Source organism: Pleurodeles waltl, chromosome 4_2, assembly GCF_031143425.1.
Source record: "Pleurodeles waltl isolate 20211129_DDA chromosome 4_2, aPleWal1.hap1.20221129, whole genome shotgun sequence".
NCBI lineage: Eukaryota > Metazoa > Chordata > Amphibia > Caudata > Salamandridae > Pleurodeles > Pleurodeles waltl.
In genome coordinates this window covers 1,046,213,646-1,046,228,154 of record NC_090443.1, presented here as the reverse complement: position 1 = coordinate 1,046,228,154, position 14,509 = coordinate 1,046,213,646, and the positions used below count along the sequence as shown (strand labels likewise).

The 14,509-nt window shown below is 47.6% G+C and overlaps 1 protein-coding gene across 1 annotated transcript in view; it reads right to left on the bottom strand.

Moving 5' to 3' along the window:
- Window positions 1-14,509, bottom strand: part of CD6 (CD6 molecule) — a 242,109-nt gene that overhangs the window by 20,454 nt on the left and 207,146 nt on the right. Inside the window, exons 9-10 of the mRNA XM_069233268.1 lie at window positions 13,896-14,096; window positions 11,113-11,241 (exon numbers count right to left, since the gene is read on the bottom strand). Of these exons, the coding sequence (XP_069089369.1) occupies window positions 11,113-11,241; window positions 13,896-14,096 (330 nt within the window). The remainder of the gene's footprint in view (window positions 1-11,112; window positions 11,242-13,895; window positions 14,097-14,509) is intronic.

Here is a 14,509-nt window from a genome sequence, read left to right as displayed (position 1 = left end):
ACCCAGAGGACCGGTGATGCAGTCTTCTGGTGCCTGCGGTTTCAGGGGGAAGATTCCGTCCACCCACAGGAGATTTCTTCAGAGCTCCTGGTGCAGAGAGGAGGCAGGCTACCCCCAGAGCATGCACCACCTGGAAACAGTCGAGAAAGCCGGCAGGATGAAGCGATACAAGGTTGCTAGTAGTCGTCTTGCTACTTTGTTGCGGTTTTGCAGGCGTCCTGAGCAGTCAGCAGTCGATCCTTTGGCAGAAGGTGAAGAGGGAGATGCAGAGGAACTCTGATGAGCTCTTGCATTCGTTATTTGGTGAGATCCCCAAAGCAGAGACCCTAAATAGCCAGAAAAGGAGGTTTGGCTACCCAGGAAGGAGGATTGGCTACTTAGTTAGGTAAGAGCCTATCAGAAGGAGTCTCTGACGTCACCTGCTGGCACTGGCCACTCAGAGCAGTCCAGTGTGCCAGCAACACCTCTGAATCCAAGATGGCAGAGGTCTGGGGCACACTGGAGGAGCTCTCGGCACCTCCCCTGGGAGGTGCAGGTCAGGGGAGTGGTCACTCCCCTTCCCTTTGTCCAGTTTCGCGCCAGAGCAGGGCTGGGGGATCCCTGAACCGGTGTAGACTGGCTTATGCAGAGATGGGCAGCATCTGTGCCCATCAAAGCATTTCCAGAGGCTGGGGGAGGCTACTCCTCCCCAGCCTTTCTCACCTTTTCCAAAGGGAGAGGGTGTAACATCCTCTCTCTGAGGAAGTCCTTTGTTCTGCCTTCCTGGGCCAGGGCTGCCTGGACCCCAGGGGGGCAGAAACCTGTCTGAGGGGTTGGCAGCAGCAGCAGCTGCAGTGAAACCCTGGAAAGGCAGTTTGGCGGTACCCGGGTTCTGTGCTAGAGACCCGGGGGATTATGGAATTGTCTCCCCAATACCAGAATGGTATTGGGGTGACAATTCCATGATCTTAGACATGTTACATGGCCATGTTCGGAGTTACCATTGTGATGGTAATGGTGTAATTGTAATGATGTCCCCGCACTCACAAAGTCCGGGGAAATTGCCCTAAACAATGTGGGGGCACCTTGGCAAGTGCCAGGGTGCCCACACACTAAGTAACTTGGCACCCAACCTTCACCAGGTGAAGGTTAGACATATAGGTGACTTATAAGTTACTTATGTGCAGTGTAAAATGGCTGTGAAATAATGTGGGCATTATTTCACGCAGGCTGCAGTGGCAGGCCTGTGTAAGAATTGTCAGAGCTCCCTATGGGTGGCAAAAGAAATGCTGCAGCCCATAGGGATCTCCTGGAACCCCAATACCCTGGGTACCTCAGTACGATATACTAGGGAATTATATGGGTGTACCAGTATGCCAATGTGAATTGGTGAAATTGGTCACTAGCCTGTTAGTGACAAATTTGGAAAGCAGAGAGAGCATAACCACTGAGGTTCTGGTTAGCAGAGCCTCAGTGAGACAGTTAGGCATCACACAGGGAACACATACAGGGCACATACTTATGAGCACTGGGGCCCTGCCTGGCAGGGTCCCAGTGACACATGGACTAAAACAACATACATACAGTGAAATATGGGGGTAACATGCCAGGCAAGATGGTACTTTCCTACACAACCCCCCCAAACGAAGGACAATAAGACTAGCCATGACCTGATGAGTCTTCATTGTCTAAGTGGAAATATCTGGAGAGTCCATCTGCATGGGAGTGGGTACTCCCAGGTCTATGTTCCACTGTATAGTCCATTCCCTGTAGAGATATGGACCACCTCAACAATTTAGGGTTTTCACCTTTCATTTGTTTTACCCAAAGTAGAGGTTTGTGGTCTGTCTGAACAATAAAGTGAGTGCCAAACAGGGATGGCCTCAACTTTTTCAGTGCCCGGACCACAGCAAAGGCCTCCCTCTCTATGGCAGACCAACGCTTTTCTCTAGGGGTCAACCTTCTGCTGATAAAAGCAACTGGTTGATCCTGGCCCTCAGAATTCAGTTGTGATAAAACTGCCCCTACCCCTAATTCAGATGCATCAGTTTGAACAATGAATTTTTTGGAGTAACATGGGCTTTTTAGGACAGGTGCAGAGCACATGGCCTGTTTGAGCTCCTCAAAAGCTTTCTGACAGCTAGCTGTCCACAATACCTTTTTAGGCATCTTCTTACTTGTGAGATCATTAAGAGGGGCTGCTATGGAGCCATGGTTTTTAATGTATCTCCTGTAATATCCCAGTGAGGCCTAAGAAGGCTCTCACCTGGGTTTGTGTTGCAGGGGGAACCCAATCCATGATTGTCTGGATTTTCCCCTGTAGTGGTGCAATCTGTTCTCCACCTACCAGGTGTCCCAGATAAACCACCTTTCCCTGCCCTATCTGGCACTTTGAGGCCTTGATAGTGAGGCCTGCCTTTTGCAGGGCCTCCAAAACTTTTCAAAGGTGGACCAGGTGCTCATCCCAGGTGGAGCTAAAGACAGCTATATCATCTGCACTAAAAGCCTCCAACTCTTGCAGGACTGTGTTCACCAACCTCTGAAAAGTGGCAGGTGCATTTTTCAAACCAAAGGGCATCACTGTAAATTGGTAGTGTCCTCCTATAGTTGAAAATGCAGTTTTAGGTTTAGCATCCTCAGCCAATTTGATCTGCCAATACCCTGCAGTCAAATCAAAGGTGCTTAGATACTTGGCAGATGCCAGTGTATCTATGAGCTCATCTGCCCTGGGTATAGGGTGAGCATCAGTTTTTGTTACCTGATTGAGACCTCTGTAGTCTACACAAAACCTCATCTCCCTTTTTCCATCTTTTGAGTGAGGCTTTGGTACAAGCACTACAGGACTCGCCAATGGGCTTTCAGAAGGTTCAACCACTCCCAGATCAAGCATTTTCTGAACCTCTTGTTTTATGCAGTCTCTGACATGGTCAGGCTGTCTATAGATTTTACTTTTGACAGGCATGCTGTCTCCAGTATCAATTGTGTGTTCACACCAAGATGTGGTGCCAGGCACAGTTGAAAAGAGTTCAGAAAACTGTCCAAGGAGATCTATGCAGTTGTCTTTCTGTTCTGCAGTCAGACAATCTGCTAAAACTACTCCCTCCACTAAAGCATCTTCTTCAGTGGAGGAGAAGAGATCAGGGAGAGGGTCACTCTCTTCTTCCTGTCCTTCATCTGTTGCCATGAGCAGAGTGAGATCAGCCCTGTCATAGTATGGTTTTAGGCGGTTGACATGAATCACCCTAAGGGGACTCCTGGCAGTGCCCAGGTCTACCAAATAGGTAACCTCACCCTTTTTCTCAACAATGAGATGGGGTCCACTCCATTTGTCCTGGAGTGCTCTTGGGGCCACAGGCTCCAATACCCACACCTTCTGTCCTGGTTGGTACTGGATCAGAACAGCCTTCTGGTCATGCCATTGCTTTTGGAGCTCTTGACTGGCCTGAAGGTTTTTACTGGCCTTTTTCATGTACTCAGCCATTCTAGATCTTAGGCCAAGTACATAGTCCACTATGTCCTGTTTGGGAGCTTTTAAAGGTTGTTCCCAACCCTCCTTCACAAGTGTTAGTGGACCTCTTACAGGGTGTCCAAAGAGGAGTTCAAAGGGGCTGAAGCCCACTCCTTTCTGGGGTACCTCCCTGTAAGCAAAAAGGAGGCAAGGTAACAGGACATCCCATCTCCTCCTGAGTTTTTCAGGGAGTCCCATTATCATACCTTTGAGAGTTTTATTAAACCTCTCTACCAGTCCATTAGTTTGTGGATGATAAGGAGTGGTGAATTTGTAGGTTACACCACATTCCTTCCACATTGCTTTCAAGTATGCAGACATAAAGTTGCTACCCCTGTCTGATACAACCTCTTTTGGGAAACCCACCCTGGAAAAGATTCCCAGGAGGGCTTTTGCCATTGCAGGTGCTGTAGTGGTCCTTAGAGGAATTGCTTCAGGATATCTTGTTGCATGGTCCACAACCACCAAGATAAACCTATTGCCTGAAGCAGTAGGAGGGTCAAGGGGGCCAACTATGTCAACCCCTACCCTTTCAAAGGGGACCCCAACCACAGGTAGTGGAATAAGGGGAGCCTTTGGTGTGCCACCAGTCTTGCCACTGGCTTGGCAGGTCACAAAAGACTTGCAAAAATCTTTAGTGTCCTCTGACATCCTAGGCCAGTGAAACAGGGGGACAAGCCTTTCCCATGTTTTGATTTGGCCCAAATGCCCAGCCAAAGGAATGTCATGTGCAAGAGTTAGGAGGAACTCTGTGTATTGTAGGGGAATGACCAATCTCCTGGCTGCTCCAGGTTTTGGGTCCCTTGCCTCGGTGTACAAGAGGTTGTCCTCCCAGTAAACTCTATGTGAGTCACTGACATCCCCATTTTGCTGTTTGACAGCTTGCTGTCTGAGACCCTCTAATGTGGGACAGGTATGCTGTGCCACACTCAGCTCTTCCCTGGCAGGCCCCCCTCCACCCAAAAGCTCAGCAGTGTCTGCTGCCAGCTCATCTGGTGAAGGTTCTGCACAGGGAGGAAATTCTTCTTCCTCAGAAGGAGAATCATCTGTAGAGGGAGGGATAGTGGGTAGGGATTTACCCTTTCTACCCCTAGCTTTAAGGAGCACTTGGTCCATTGTTCCACGATCCAAGTTACCCTGTCCTTTTTGCTTTTTGGCCTGAGCCCTTGTTAAAGCAAAAATATGCCCAGGAATGCCCAGCATTGCTGCATGAGCCTCCAACTCAACTTCTGCCCAAGCTGATGTCTCTAAATCATTCCCTAGTAGACAGTCTACAGGTAAATCTGAGGCAACCACAACTTTCTTTGGACCAGTAACCCTCCCCCAGTTGAGATTCACAACAGCCATGGGGTGGCTAAGAGTGTTGTTATGAGCGTCTGTCACTTGGTACTGGTGACCAAGTAGGTGTTGTTCAGGGTGGACCAGTTTCTCTATCACCATGGTAACACTGGCACCTGTGTCCCTGTAGGCCTGAACATCAACACCATTTATAAGGGGACGTTGCTTGTACTTATCCATATTAAGGGGACAAGCAACCAAGGTAGCCAAATCAATGGCACCTTCAGAGACTAACACAGCCTCTGTGGTCTCCCTAACAAGACCAACCCCAACTAAATTACCAAAAGTGAGCCCAGCTACTCCCTTGGATTGGCTATTAGTAGGTTTGCTCCCACTACCACTGCTATTACTAGGGGCACTAGGAGTTGCAGCAGGGGTTGTGGTAGTGGGAGGTTTGGTGTTTTTCTTTGGACAACTGGCATCAGTTGTCCAATGGCCTTTGACTTTACACAAATAACACCAAGGCTTTTTAACTTGATTTGAAGAGGATTTGGACCCACCACCCCCACCAGGGGATTTTTGTGGGCCTGATGAAGACTCAGTATGTTTACTTTTGTCCCCACCCTTGTCATAAGACTTACCATCCTTCTTCTTGCCATCCTTGTCACCCCCTGTATGAACTTTTCTGTTCACTCTTGTCTGCCTTCTTTCCCAATTCTTGGGGAGAGGTCCGATCTGAGTCCACTAGATATTGGTGTAACAAGTCAGACACACAGTTATTCAGAATATGCTCTCTCAGAATAAGATTATACAGGCTTTCATAGTCAGAAACTTTACTGCCATGTAACCACCCTTCCAAGGCCTTCACTGAACAGTCTACAAAATCAGTCCAGTCTTGAGAGGACTCTTTTCTGGTGTCTCTGAACTTAATCCTGTATTGTTCAGTGGTTAAGCCAAATCCATCCAAGAGTGCATCCTTCAAAACTGTAAAATTGTTAGCTTCACTTTCTCTAACAGTAAGGAGCCTATCCCTACCCTTGCCAGTGAAAGATAGCCGCAAGATAGCAGCCCACTGCCTTTGAGGGACCCCCTGTACCATACAGGCCCTCTCAAGTGCAGCAAACCACTTGTTGATGTCATCCCCCTCCTTGTAAGGGGGGACTATCTTGTGCAGATTCCTGGAATCATGCTCTCTAATAGGATTACTATCAGGAATACTGCTGCTGCCACCATGGGGTCCTAACCCGAACCTCTATCTTTCTTTCTCAATGTCTAGGGATTCCCTATCTAAGGCCAGCTGTTGCTGTTTAAGCTTCAGTCTGGTCTCTCGAACCCTCAACTTTTTGAGTTCCCTTTCTAACAAGTTATCCTCAGGGTGGGTGGGTTGGGAATGCTTTGACACAGAAGACAAGTTTGAAACAACAGAGGGGGACCTGTCCCTAACTGTCTGGACCTTTGTAACTTGGCCTCTAGGAATAAAGGATGCCCTACTATGATGGGAACCTATATCACTACCAACATTACTGGGTGTCCTGCTAGGGGGCAGGCCCTAATTCGAACCCTCCCCACCCTTCTCAGGGAATACTTCTGAATCAGACTGGGAAGTTTCTATATATTCCTGCCTCTCATTTGATGGACCAGCCTGGTTCTCATCATCTACAACAAGCATATTGAACAGAAACTCTTTTGTAGGGTTCTTTCCTATAACTAAACCTCTATCTAAGCAGAGACTCCTTAAGCTCTTGTAATTTAAACTGTCATAAGTAGCATTGACAGTTTTGGGAGCAGAATCTACCACAGACATGATAGCAAAAGGTTTAGAGATACAAAGTGGTAAGTAGTTACAAGTACTTATCCCACCGCTGCACAACCAATGTAGGAGGCTGGCCTGGCTTATAGTGGGAACCAAGGGTACTTACACTCTGTGCCAGGTCCAGATATCCCTTATTAGTGTAGAAGAGGTGTTTCTAGCAGCTTAGGCTGATAGAAGGTAGCTATGGCAAAGCAGCTAAGGCTGAACTAGGAGACATGTAAAGCTCCTACTATACCACTGGTGTCATATGCACAATATCACAAGAAAACACAATACTCAGAGTTACTAAAAATAAAGGTACTTCATTTTAGTGACAATGGGCCTGATTACAACTTTGGAGGAAGGTGTTAATCTGTCCCAAATGTGACGGATATACCACCAGCCGTTTTACGAGTCCATTATATCCTATGGAACTCGTAATACGGCTGGTGGTATATCCGTTACATTTGGGACGGATTAACACCTCCTCCAAAGTTGTAATCAGGCCCAATATGCCAAAAGTATCTCAGAGGATATACTCCCTTAGGAGGTAAGTAATATACACAAAATATACACACAAACCAAAATCAGGTAAGTAAACAGTTAGAAAAGTAGTGCAAACACTGTAGAACTCAATAAAATGCAATAGGAGACAATAGGCCTAGGGGCAACACAAACCATATACTCCAAAAGTGGAATGCGAACCACAAATGGACCCCAGGCCTAGTGTAGTGTGTAGAGGGTCACTGGGAGTGTAAGAAAACACTAAGGGTGTCCAAGATACCCCATCCCAAGACCCTGAAAAGTAGGAGTAAAGTTACCCTACTACCCCAGAAAGACAGTAAAGTCGAGATAGGGGATTCTGCAAAGGCAACAACTGACTGCAAAGCACTGAAGACGGATTCCTGGACCTAAGGACCTGCAAGTCCAAGAGTCACACAAGTGTCCAGGGGGGGGGGGGGGGGGGGCAGGAGCCCACTAAAACCCAGATGAAGGTGCAAAAGGGCTGCCTCCGGGTGGAAGGAGACGAAGATTCTGCAACAACGGACGGTGCCAGGAACTTCTCCTTTAGTCAGAAGATGTCCCACGGCGTGCTGGAGGATGCAGAGTTGTTTCCACGCAGAAAGACCGTAAACAAGCTTTGCTAGCTGCAAGAGTTGCGGTTGAAGATCTTGGCTGCTGCCAGGTCCCAGGAAGGACCAGGAGGTCGCCCCTTGGAGAAGGAGACAGAGGGGGCACTCAGCAACACAGAGAGCCCACGCAGAAGCAGGCAGCACCCGCAGAAGCACCTGAACAGGCGTTCAGAAGATCTGAGCACGGCGGTCATCTTAGCACAAGAAAAGAGGGTCCCGCGACGTCGGAGTCCAACTCAGCGAGTTGGGCAATGCAGGACGGAGTGCTGGGGACCAAGGCTGTGCTGTGCACGAAGGAAGTCTTGCAACAGTGCACAGAAGCCCTAGCAGCTGCAGCTCACGCAGTACACAGGATTACTGTCTGGCGTGGGGAGGCAAGGACTTACCTCCACCAAATTTGGACAGAAGAGTCACTGGACTGTGGGAGTCACTTGGACAGAGTTGCTGAGTTCCAGGGACCACGCTCGTCGTGCTGAGAGGGGACCCAGAGGACCGGTGATGCAGTCTTTTGGTGCCTGCGGTTGCAGGGGGAAGATTCCGTCGACCCACTGGAGATTTCTTCAGAGCTCCTGGTGCAGAGAGGAGGCAGGCTACCCCCAGAGCATGCACCACCTGGAAACAGTTGAGAAAGCCGGCAGGATGAAGCAATACAAGGTTGCTAGCAGTCATCTTGCTACTTTGTTGCAGTTTTGCAGGCGTCCTGAGCAGTCAGCGGTCGATCCTTTGGCAGAAGGTGAAGAGGGAGACCCTAAATAGCCAGAAAAGGAGGTATGGCTACCCAGGAAGGAGGATTGGCTACTAAGAGAGGTAAGAGCCTATCAGAAGGAGTGTCTGACGTCACCTGCTGGCACTGGCCACTCAGAGCAGTCCAGTGCCAGCAACACCTCTGAATCCAAGATGGCAGAGGTCTGGGGCACACTGGAGGAGCTCTGGCTGCCTGGACCCCAGGGGTGCAGAAACCTGTCTGAGGGGTTGGCAGCAGCAGCAGCTGCAGTGAAACCCTGGAAAGGCAGTTTGGCGGTACCCGGGTTCTGTGCTAGAGACCCGGGGGATCATGGAATTGTCTCCCCAATACCAGATTGGGGTGACAATTCCATGATCTTAGACATGTTACATGGCCATGTTTGGAGTTACCATTGTGACGCTACACATAGGTGGTGCCCTATGTGTAGGGCACGCATGTAATGGTGTCCCCCCACTCACAAAGTCTGGGGAATTTGCCCTGAACAATGTGGGGGCACCTTGGCTAGTGCCAGGGTGGCCACACACTAAGTAACTTGGCACCCAACCTTCACCAGGTGAAGGTTAGACATATAGGTGACTTATAAGTTAATTATGTGCAGTGTAAAATGGCTATGGCCCATGGCTAAAAATGTGGGCATTATTTCACTCAGGCTGCAGTGGCAGGCCTGTGTAAGAATTGTCAGAGCTCCCTATGGGTGGCAAAAGAAATGCTGCAGCCCATAGGGATCTCCTGAAACCCCAATACCCTGGATACCTCAGTACCATATACTAGGGAATTATATGGGTGTGCCAGCCTCCTACAACAAGCTTCTAAGGGGCATCTTATGTCACAGGCAGATGTAACCCACACCTAGGCCTGCCTCTGCTGTTGTCTAAGTAGCCAGAGTGGCACCAATCCAGGTGGGGAAATCCTGTTCCGGAACAGGTGTGAAGGGGGAGTCCTGCATTTCCCTAGCAGACACCTCCCAGGTACGCCCAGAGCTCTTTACAAGGGAAGAAGGGTTTGGCCATATTGGTTTTAGGTAGAGAGGGGCACTGTGGGGTATCTTACACAGGAAGTGCTGCAAAAGTGGGTAGGGTCACCCCTCGGACCTTGTACCCCCTTTGTTAGGGGGAGGAGCAGGGGTTCCTCCTACCACAGCTTGGCACTGGACATAAATGTGCCATCCCCAGTACCCTTTTCAAAGTACTCCTGAACCTGAGCTCCTGGGAAGAATCAGAAGAATGACTGCCCGGCTCTCGAAGAGGGAAGAGTGGACCTTCCTCCATTGACCCCAGGACCCCATGAGTGACTCCAAGGGTCAGTTGGCTGATCTCCTGCTTGAGCTACAGAGACACAGCAAGCACCCAGAGGCCTTTCCTGCTTCTTAGCTGACCTGACCCTGCTGGACCTGACCTGGCCCTCTCACCTGGCCTCTGTGAGAGTGATATCTGACCCCAAAGTGCTGTCCTCAAGGACCAGGACCCTTGGCGGGAGTCAGAGGGTACTTGGAGGGACTGGAAGGGACAGAGGGTGCTCTTCGGTCCACTTTCACCCCCAGGGTCCACAAAGAGGACAGACATCACAGAGTGTATGTGAAGAGCATGTGAGGTTCAATTCCCGGTGTCACCTCATCATCCTAGGAAAATTACTTAATATCCCCATACCTAAAAACATTACCTGGCCATGTGTAATGTAACTGGTGCTACTGTAAAGCGCTCCAGTGCTTTGGGCCAGGTTTGTGCCATATAAAGCTGCAGAAATAAAACGGCAGGACGAAAACTGCTTTGGTGGGTTCTTCCCCTCCCATGGAACTGGACTGGTAGGGGGTGCAGATCCAGAGCTTCCTTGAGAGAAGACAACAACTCTTAAAGCATACATTCTGGTAAATTTGATCCTTCTTTTACCACGTGAGAGTAAGGGGGTGAGCCTGTTTTCATTTGTACACAAATGGCAGTGGGACGCGTAGCTCTTTATGTAAAAGCGTCAGCATGTGTGCAAACATTATGAATAAAAATAAAACCTCTGGTGCAAAATTAAACACATCAAAAACATGTTAGATATTTGTTGCAAACAGATATTGGAAACAGTTTAATACAAGTCACTTAAAAAAAAATAAAAGCTGCAGTAACTCAGAATGTATAGAAACATGTAGAAAGGTTCTAGCTTTTCTATAATTATATAAGGAGGGCAAAAAATAAGCATGCTCTCTCTGCTTGTCACTTTAAGTTAGAAAATAGAGCAGAAGAAACAAAGCGAACATTCAGTTGTCGTTGCTTTAAACAGCTGCTCTGTGACTTGACCTGGCTTTCACCTCAGCTGCTGGCTCTGGCAGCAGGCACTGTGACATCAGAACCCGACTGTAATAACTTATCATAGTCGAGTTCTGAAGACTTTTCTTTATAATCGGTGACTGGGTGCGTCACAGGTCGCCAATTATAATGAAATTAGAAATAGCTTTTTATACAAGGATTGCAGAATCCCATGTATTATATACATATTATAGACGCTATAAGATGGTGATTTGTGGATAACATAGCCAACCTGGGACATCAAGCCCTCATACCCACAAAGCAGAAGTAACAAACACACGTATGTGAGGATGCCAGACCATGGTTTCCTGAGTTTGCTGCTTACTTGGTGAACTATGCACACAATGCCTACAAGAATGTGATAAAATACTGTGACATCCCCTTACAGTGATTGGTAGGGACAGGAGGGACCATGGGAAGGGATGCTGCACTGAGACGGCTGTTCACGTGTTCTTGCCCCTTATCCTTTTCCGCATGGGCTGTGCTTGATCCTGGATGTTGGTCTCGCTGGCCTCCTGCAAGCCAAAGAGAGAAGAAAGGAGCTGCATCAATGAAACAAACCAAAGAACTGTGCACAGGAGATGTACAGAGAAGGCAAAGAATGTCAGTAACCATGATCTTGGAATTATATTTGAGATTTCTATTATTATTACTTTAATGTAAAGATTACTCCACTCTTTGCTTGTTATGGGCGACAAGTGTATCATATTATCCTGTGAGTATTTCAATAAGTCAGCAGATATATCTCATGTCCTTGACAAAGGCCACGGGGTGGGCGAAACGTTGGCTCTGTATGGTTCCCTCCCCCACTTGTGCACCTTTTTGCATTTTGCGCTTAAGAAATAAGATGATTTTATAAAGGAATTTTTGTAGCATTATAACTCCTGCACTTTCTTGGCCATCGGGGCAGCAAGGACAGTTTTACCGTTCCAGAGACGCAATTTTTCTTTTGAAGAACATGTACATGTTTTTCTTTGTTTTTCACGTGTTTAAAGAAAGGATGATGTTGTGAGTGTACATAGGGCTGAGTACTCTGCGAGAGGTGCAGTAAAGATGAGTACTTGGGGTTGAGTTCTGAATCAAGCACATGCTTTAGTGATAGTGTTGCACTGATGGCACTGCACATGTGTGTAGTGTTTCTCTCTTTCTTCCCCAAGAAGCACATCATCTGGCGACCAGACTCCACTTCTCCCTTGATCTTCCCATCAATCAGAAAAACTACAGTTATGGAAACCAGTCCCCTCCATACACTTGTTAGCAAGTATGATCCTCATTCACTGCTCCCAAGAAGCAGACACAGGGATCAAGAGGCTAGGGTGAGCCCGTGCTCTCTTTAGTATGGTACGGGGTCTACTTCTAAGACAGCTGAACCATGTCACAGTGATGCCAGATATGGGTCACTGTACCCGGCAGATCCCAGATCCTCCAATCCTAATGAACAGGTGCCAAGAAAATCTATGCCCATCTCTCTGATGCAAAATAGCAGAGAAACCTCTGTCTACAGCCGTGTTCCATAATTTGTCGATACTCAGGGGATCTGCTACCCTGTACAGGACCAAGCCTGAGAAGTGATGATGTGACTCCTTCGAGCCACTCTCTAGAGTTTTATACAAGTGTTCTATTGAAAGCCCCAGGATGTCACTTAACACTAGTTTCTCAAATCAACTTGCATTTTTTGTCGACGATTCATTCCACAATAATGAAGAAGAAAGCAAAAAAAACATATTTTTCACAACAGAGTTATCCTTCCAATCAAGGACCACTGAGTGCGTGCACACATCCTGGCAGTGCACAGAGGGAAAGATAATGTTCACTGAGGGGGTAGGTAGGGCACGTACCATCCCACATCTGCAAGAAGATAGCAGGCAAGCATGCCTCAAGACCCAAGTCACACTGTCCGCAAAACTAAGCACTAAGTACATCAGAGAACTTACAGGAGTTCTGGGGACATGTCATTCAGTCTTCTCCGGCCTCACAGGTCAGTCTCATATACACCATTAGGTTCATTAACAGGAGACAAACTATTGTGCCAGAAACGATACCCAGCTTCAAAGAGATGGTTGACGAACATTCAACACGTGGTCACTGAAGTAGCAACATGTAGCTTTCTGCAGTTTTAATCCTATATCTTATAAGTTGATCAGATGTTTTGGAAGTTATTGGCCCTGCCACCAAGTATGATGGCCAACCCATCTTCAGAGCAGACCACCATGGGCCAGGCCAGATGCCATGGGAGAGTCTAGAACCTTCTCACGACACCAAGAAACTACTGATACTTTTTATGGTCTGTGTACAATGATAAGAATGGGTGACAGGCAGCCTAGAGTGTAAAATGAGAACTATTCCGCTAAGGGTAGGGTTGAGTACCAAAGATCCACAGACACAGGAACGAGGAATGCTGGACATTGGTTTGTCTATCACTAATGAACTATGTACACTCAAATGGAACTCATTTGTGCCCTCTGGTATAGAGCCCACTGGAGCTATATTGCAGACCTTCCGCTTGCGCGCAGACCACCCCACAATGACCTCACTGGTTACAGCATGGGTACCAATGACCTGTCCATGAAATATCTACCTTACGCAATCAACTTTCAGAAGTGCAATATCCTAAAGCTTTACCACATTTTAGCAAAAAATATCATCACTGCCTCTTTCGATGTGTGTAGGGTATTCCGAATCAGCTTAAAGGCATCTTGTTGGCAGTATATAAAACACTGAAAATAATATATTAGACAAAAAGAAGACATATGGGGTCTTCTGGCCTTTATTGGCTAGGTAGATCCCTGACAACTTGCCAAGGCACTAGGACGAAGGATTCCAATTGCCCAAACCTTCGGTTTCAGGACAGAGCCATGAAATCACTCACTACAGGGAGACACAAACCAAGCACTCTAACTAAATAAGGACAAGGTCTTTTCCCCTTTCCGGCAGATGAGGTTGTCCTACTTATTCTTCTTCTCATGGTCCTGTTTCTAATTACTCTGCCTCCCTTGAGCTATACATTTTGTTACTATTTTAATGTATTGTCAAGGGCTCTAACACCGCTTTGGTGAAGGAGCGCTATATGAATGAATGAGTAAATAAATACATGACAGAAGGACCTCCCCCTAAAGTGTTTTCTGATAGAGGACACAACTTCACAGAGCAGTCGGAAGGCATTACATACCAGGAGGGGTCCACGGCATCCGAGTGTAGATTGGAAGGGAAAGCGCTGGGGGGACCGCATTGACCATGGGGGCTGCTGGATGAATGATAGATTGGGTACCGTTCTTCTGGAGAGGACTGCTGTTCCCATAGTCCTCATCAGAGGAGATACTGATGGTGTCACCTTGAGTCCCGTAGCACTGGATGGAAGAGGAGTCAGGAACTGAAATTTAAATGCAATATTTAAATGAGACTGTAGTGCTGGAGGAGTCTAGTGCATGCACAGAGCATTGAGCGAGGATTAAGGTCTGGTGTGCAGTCTGAAAAAGATGTGGAGTTAGGGATAGTACACCTACTCAATAGTCTGGTACAATCCTATATTTCGTGTCTGCTATCACTCAAGTTGGTTTTAGCAACCCCTACTCCAGACCTTTTTTACATTCCAAACTACAAAAACTTTCCTGCACCCACTTTATGGGATGCAAATTTGAAGAATTCTCCCCCATCAATGTCTTATTGTCTCCTCTGTTATTTCTCTCTAACACTACAACTGTCTCTATAACCAAGCTCCCATCTTCTGCTGTACCATCTATGCCACTCCATCTGTTCTCAAAACCCAAGCTCTCATGTGCTCTC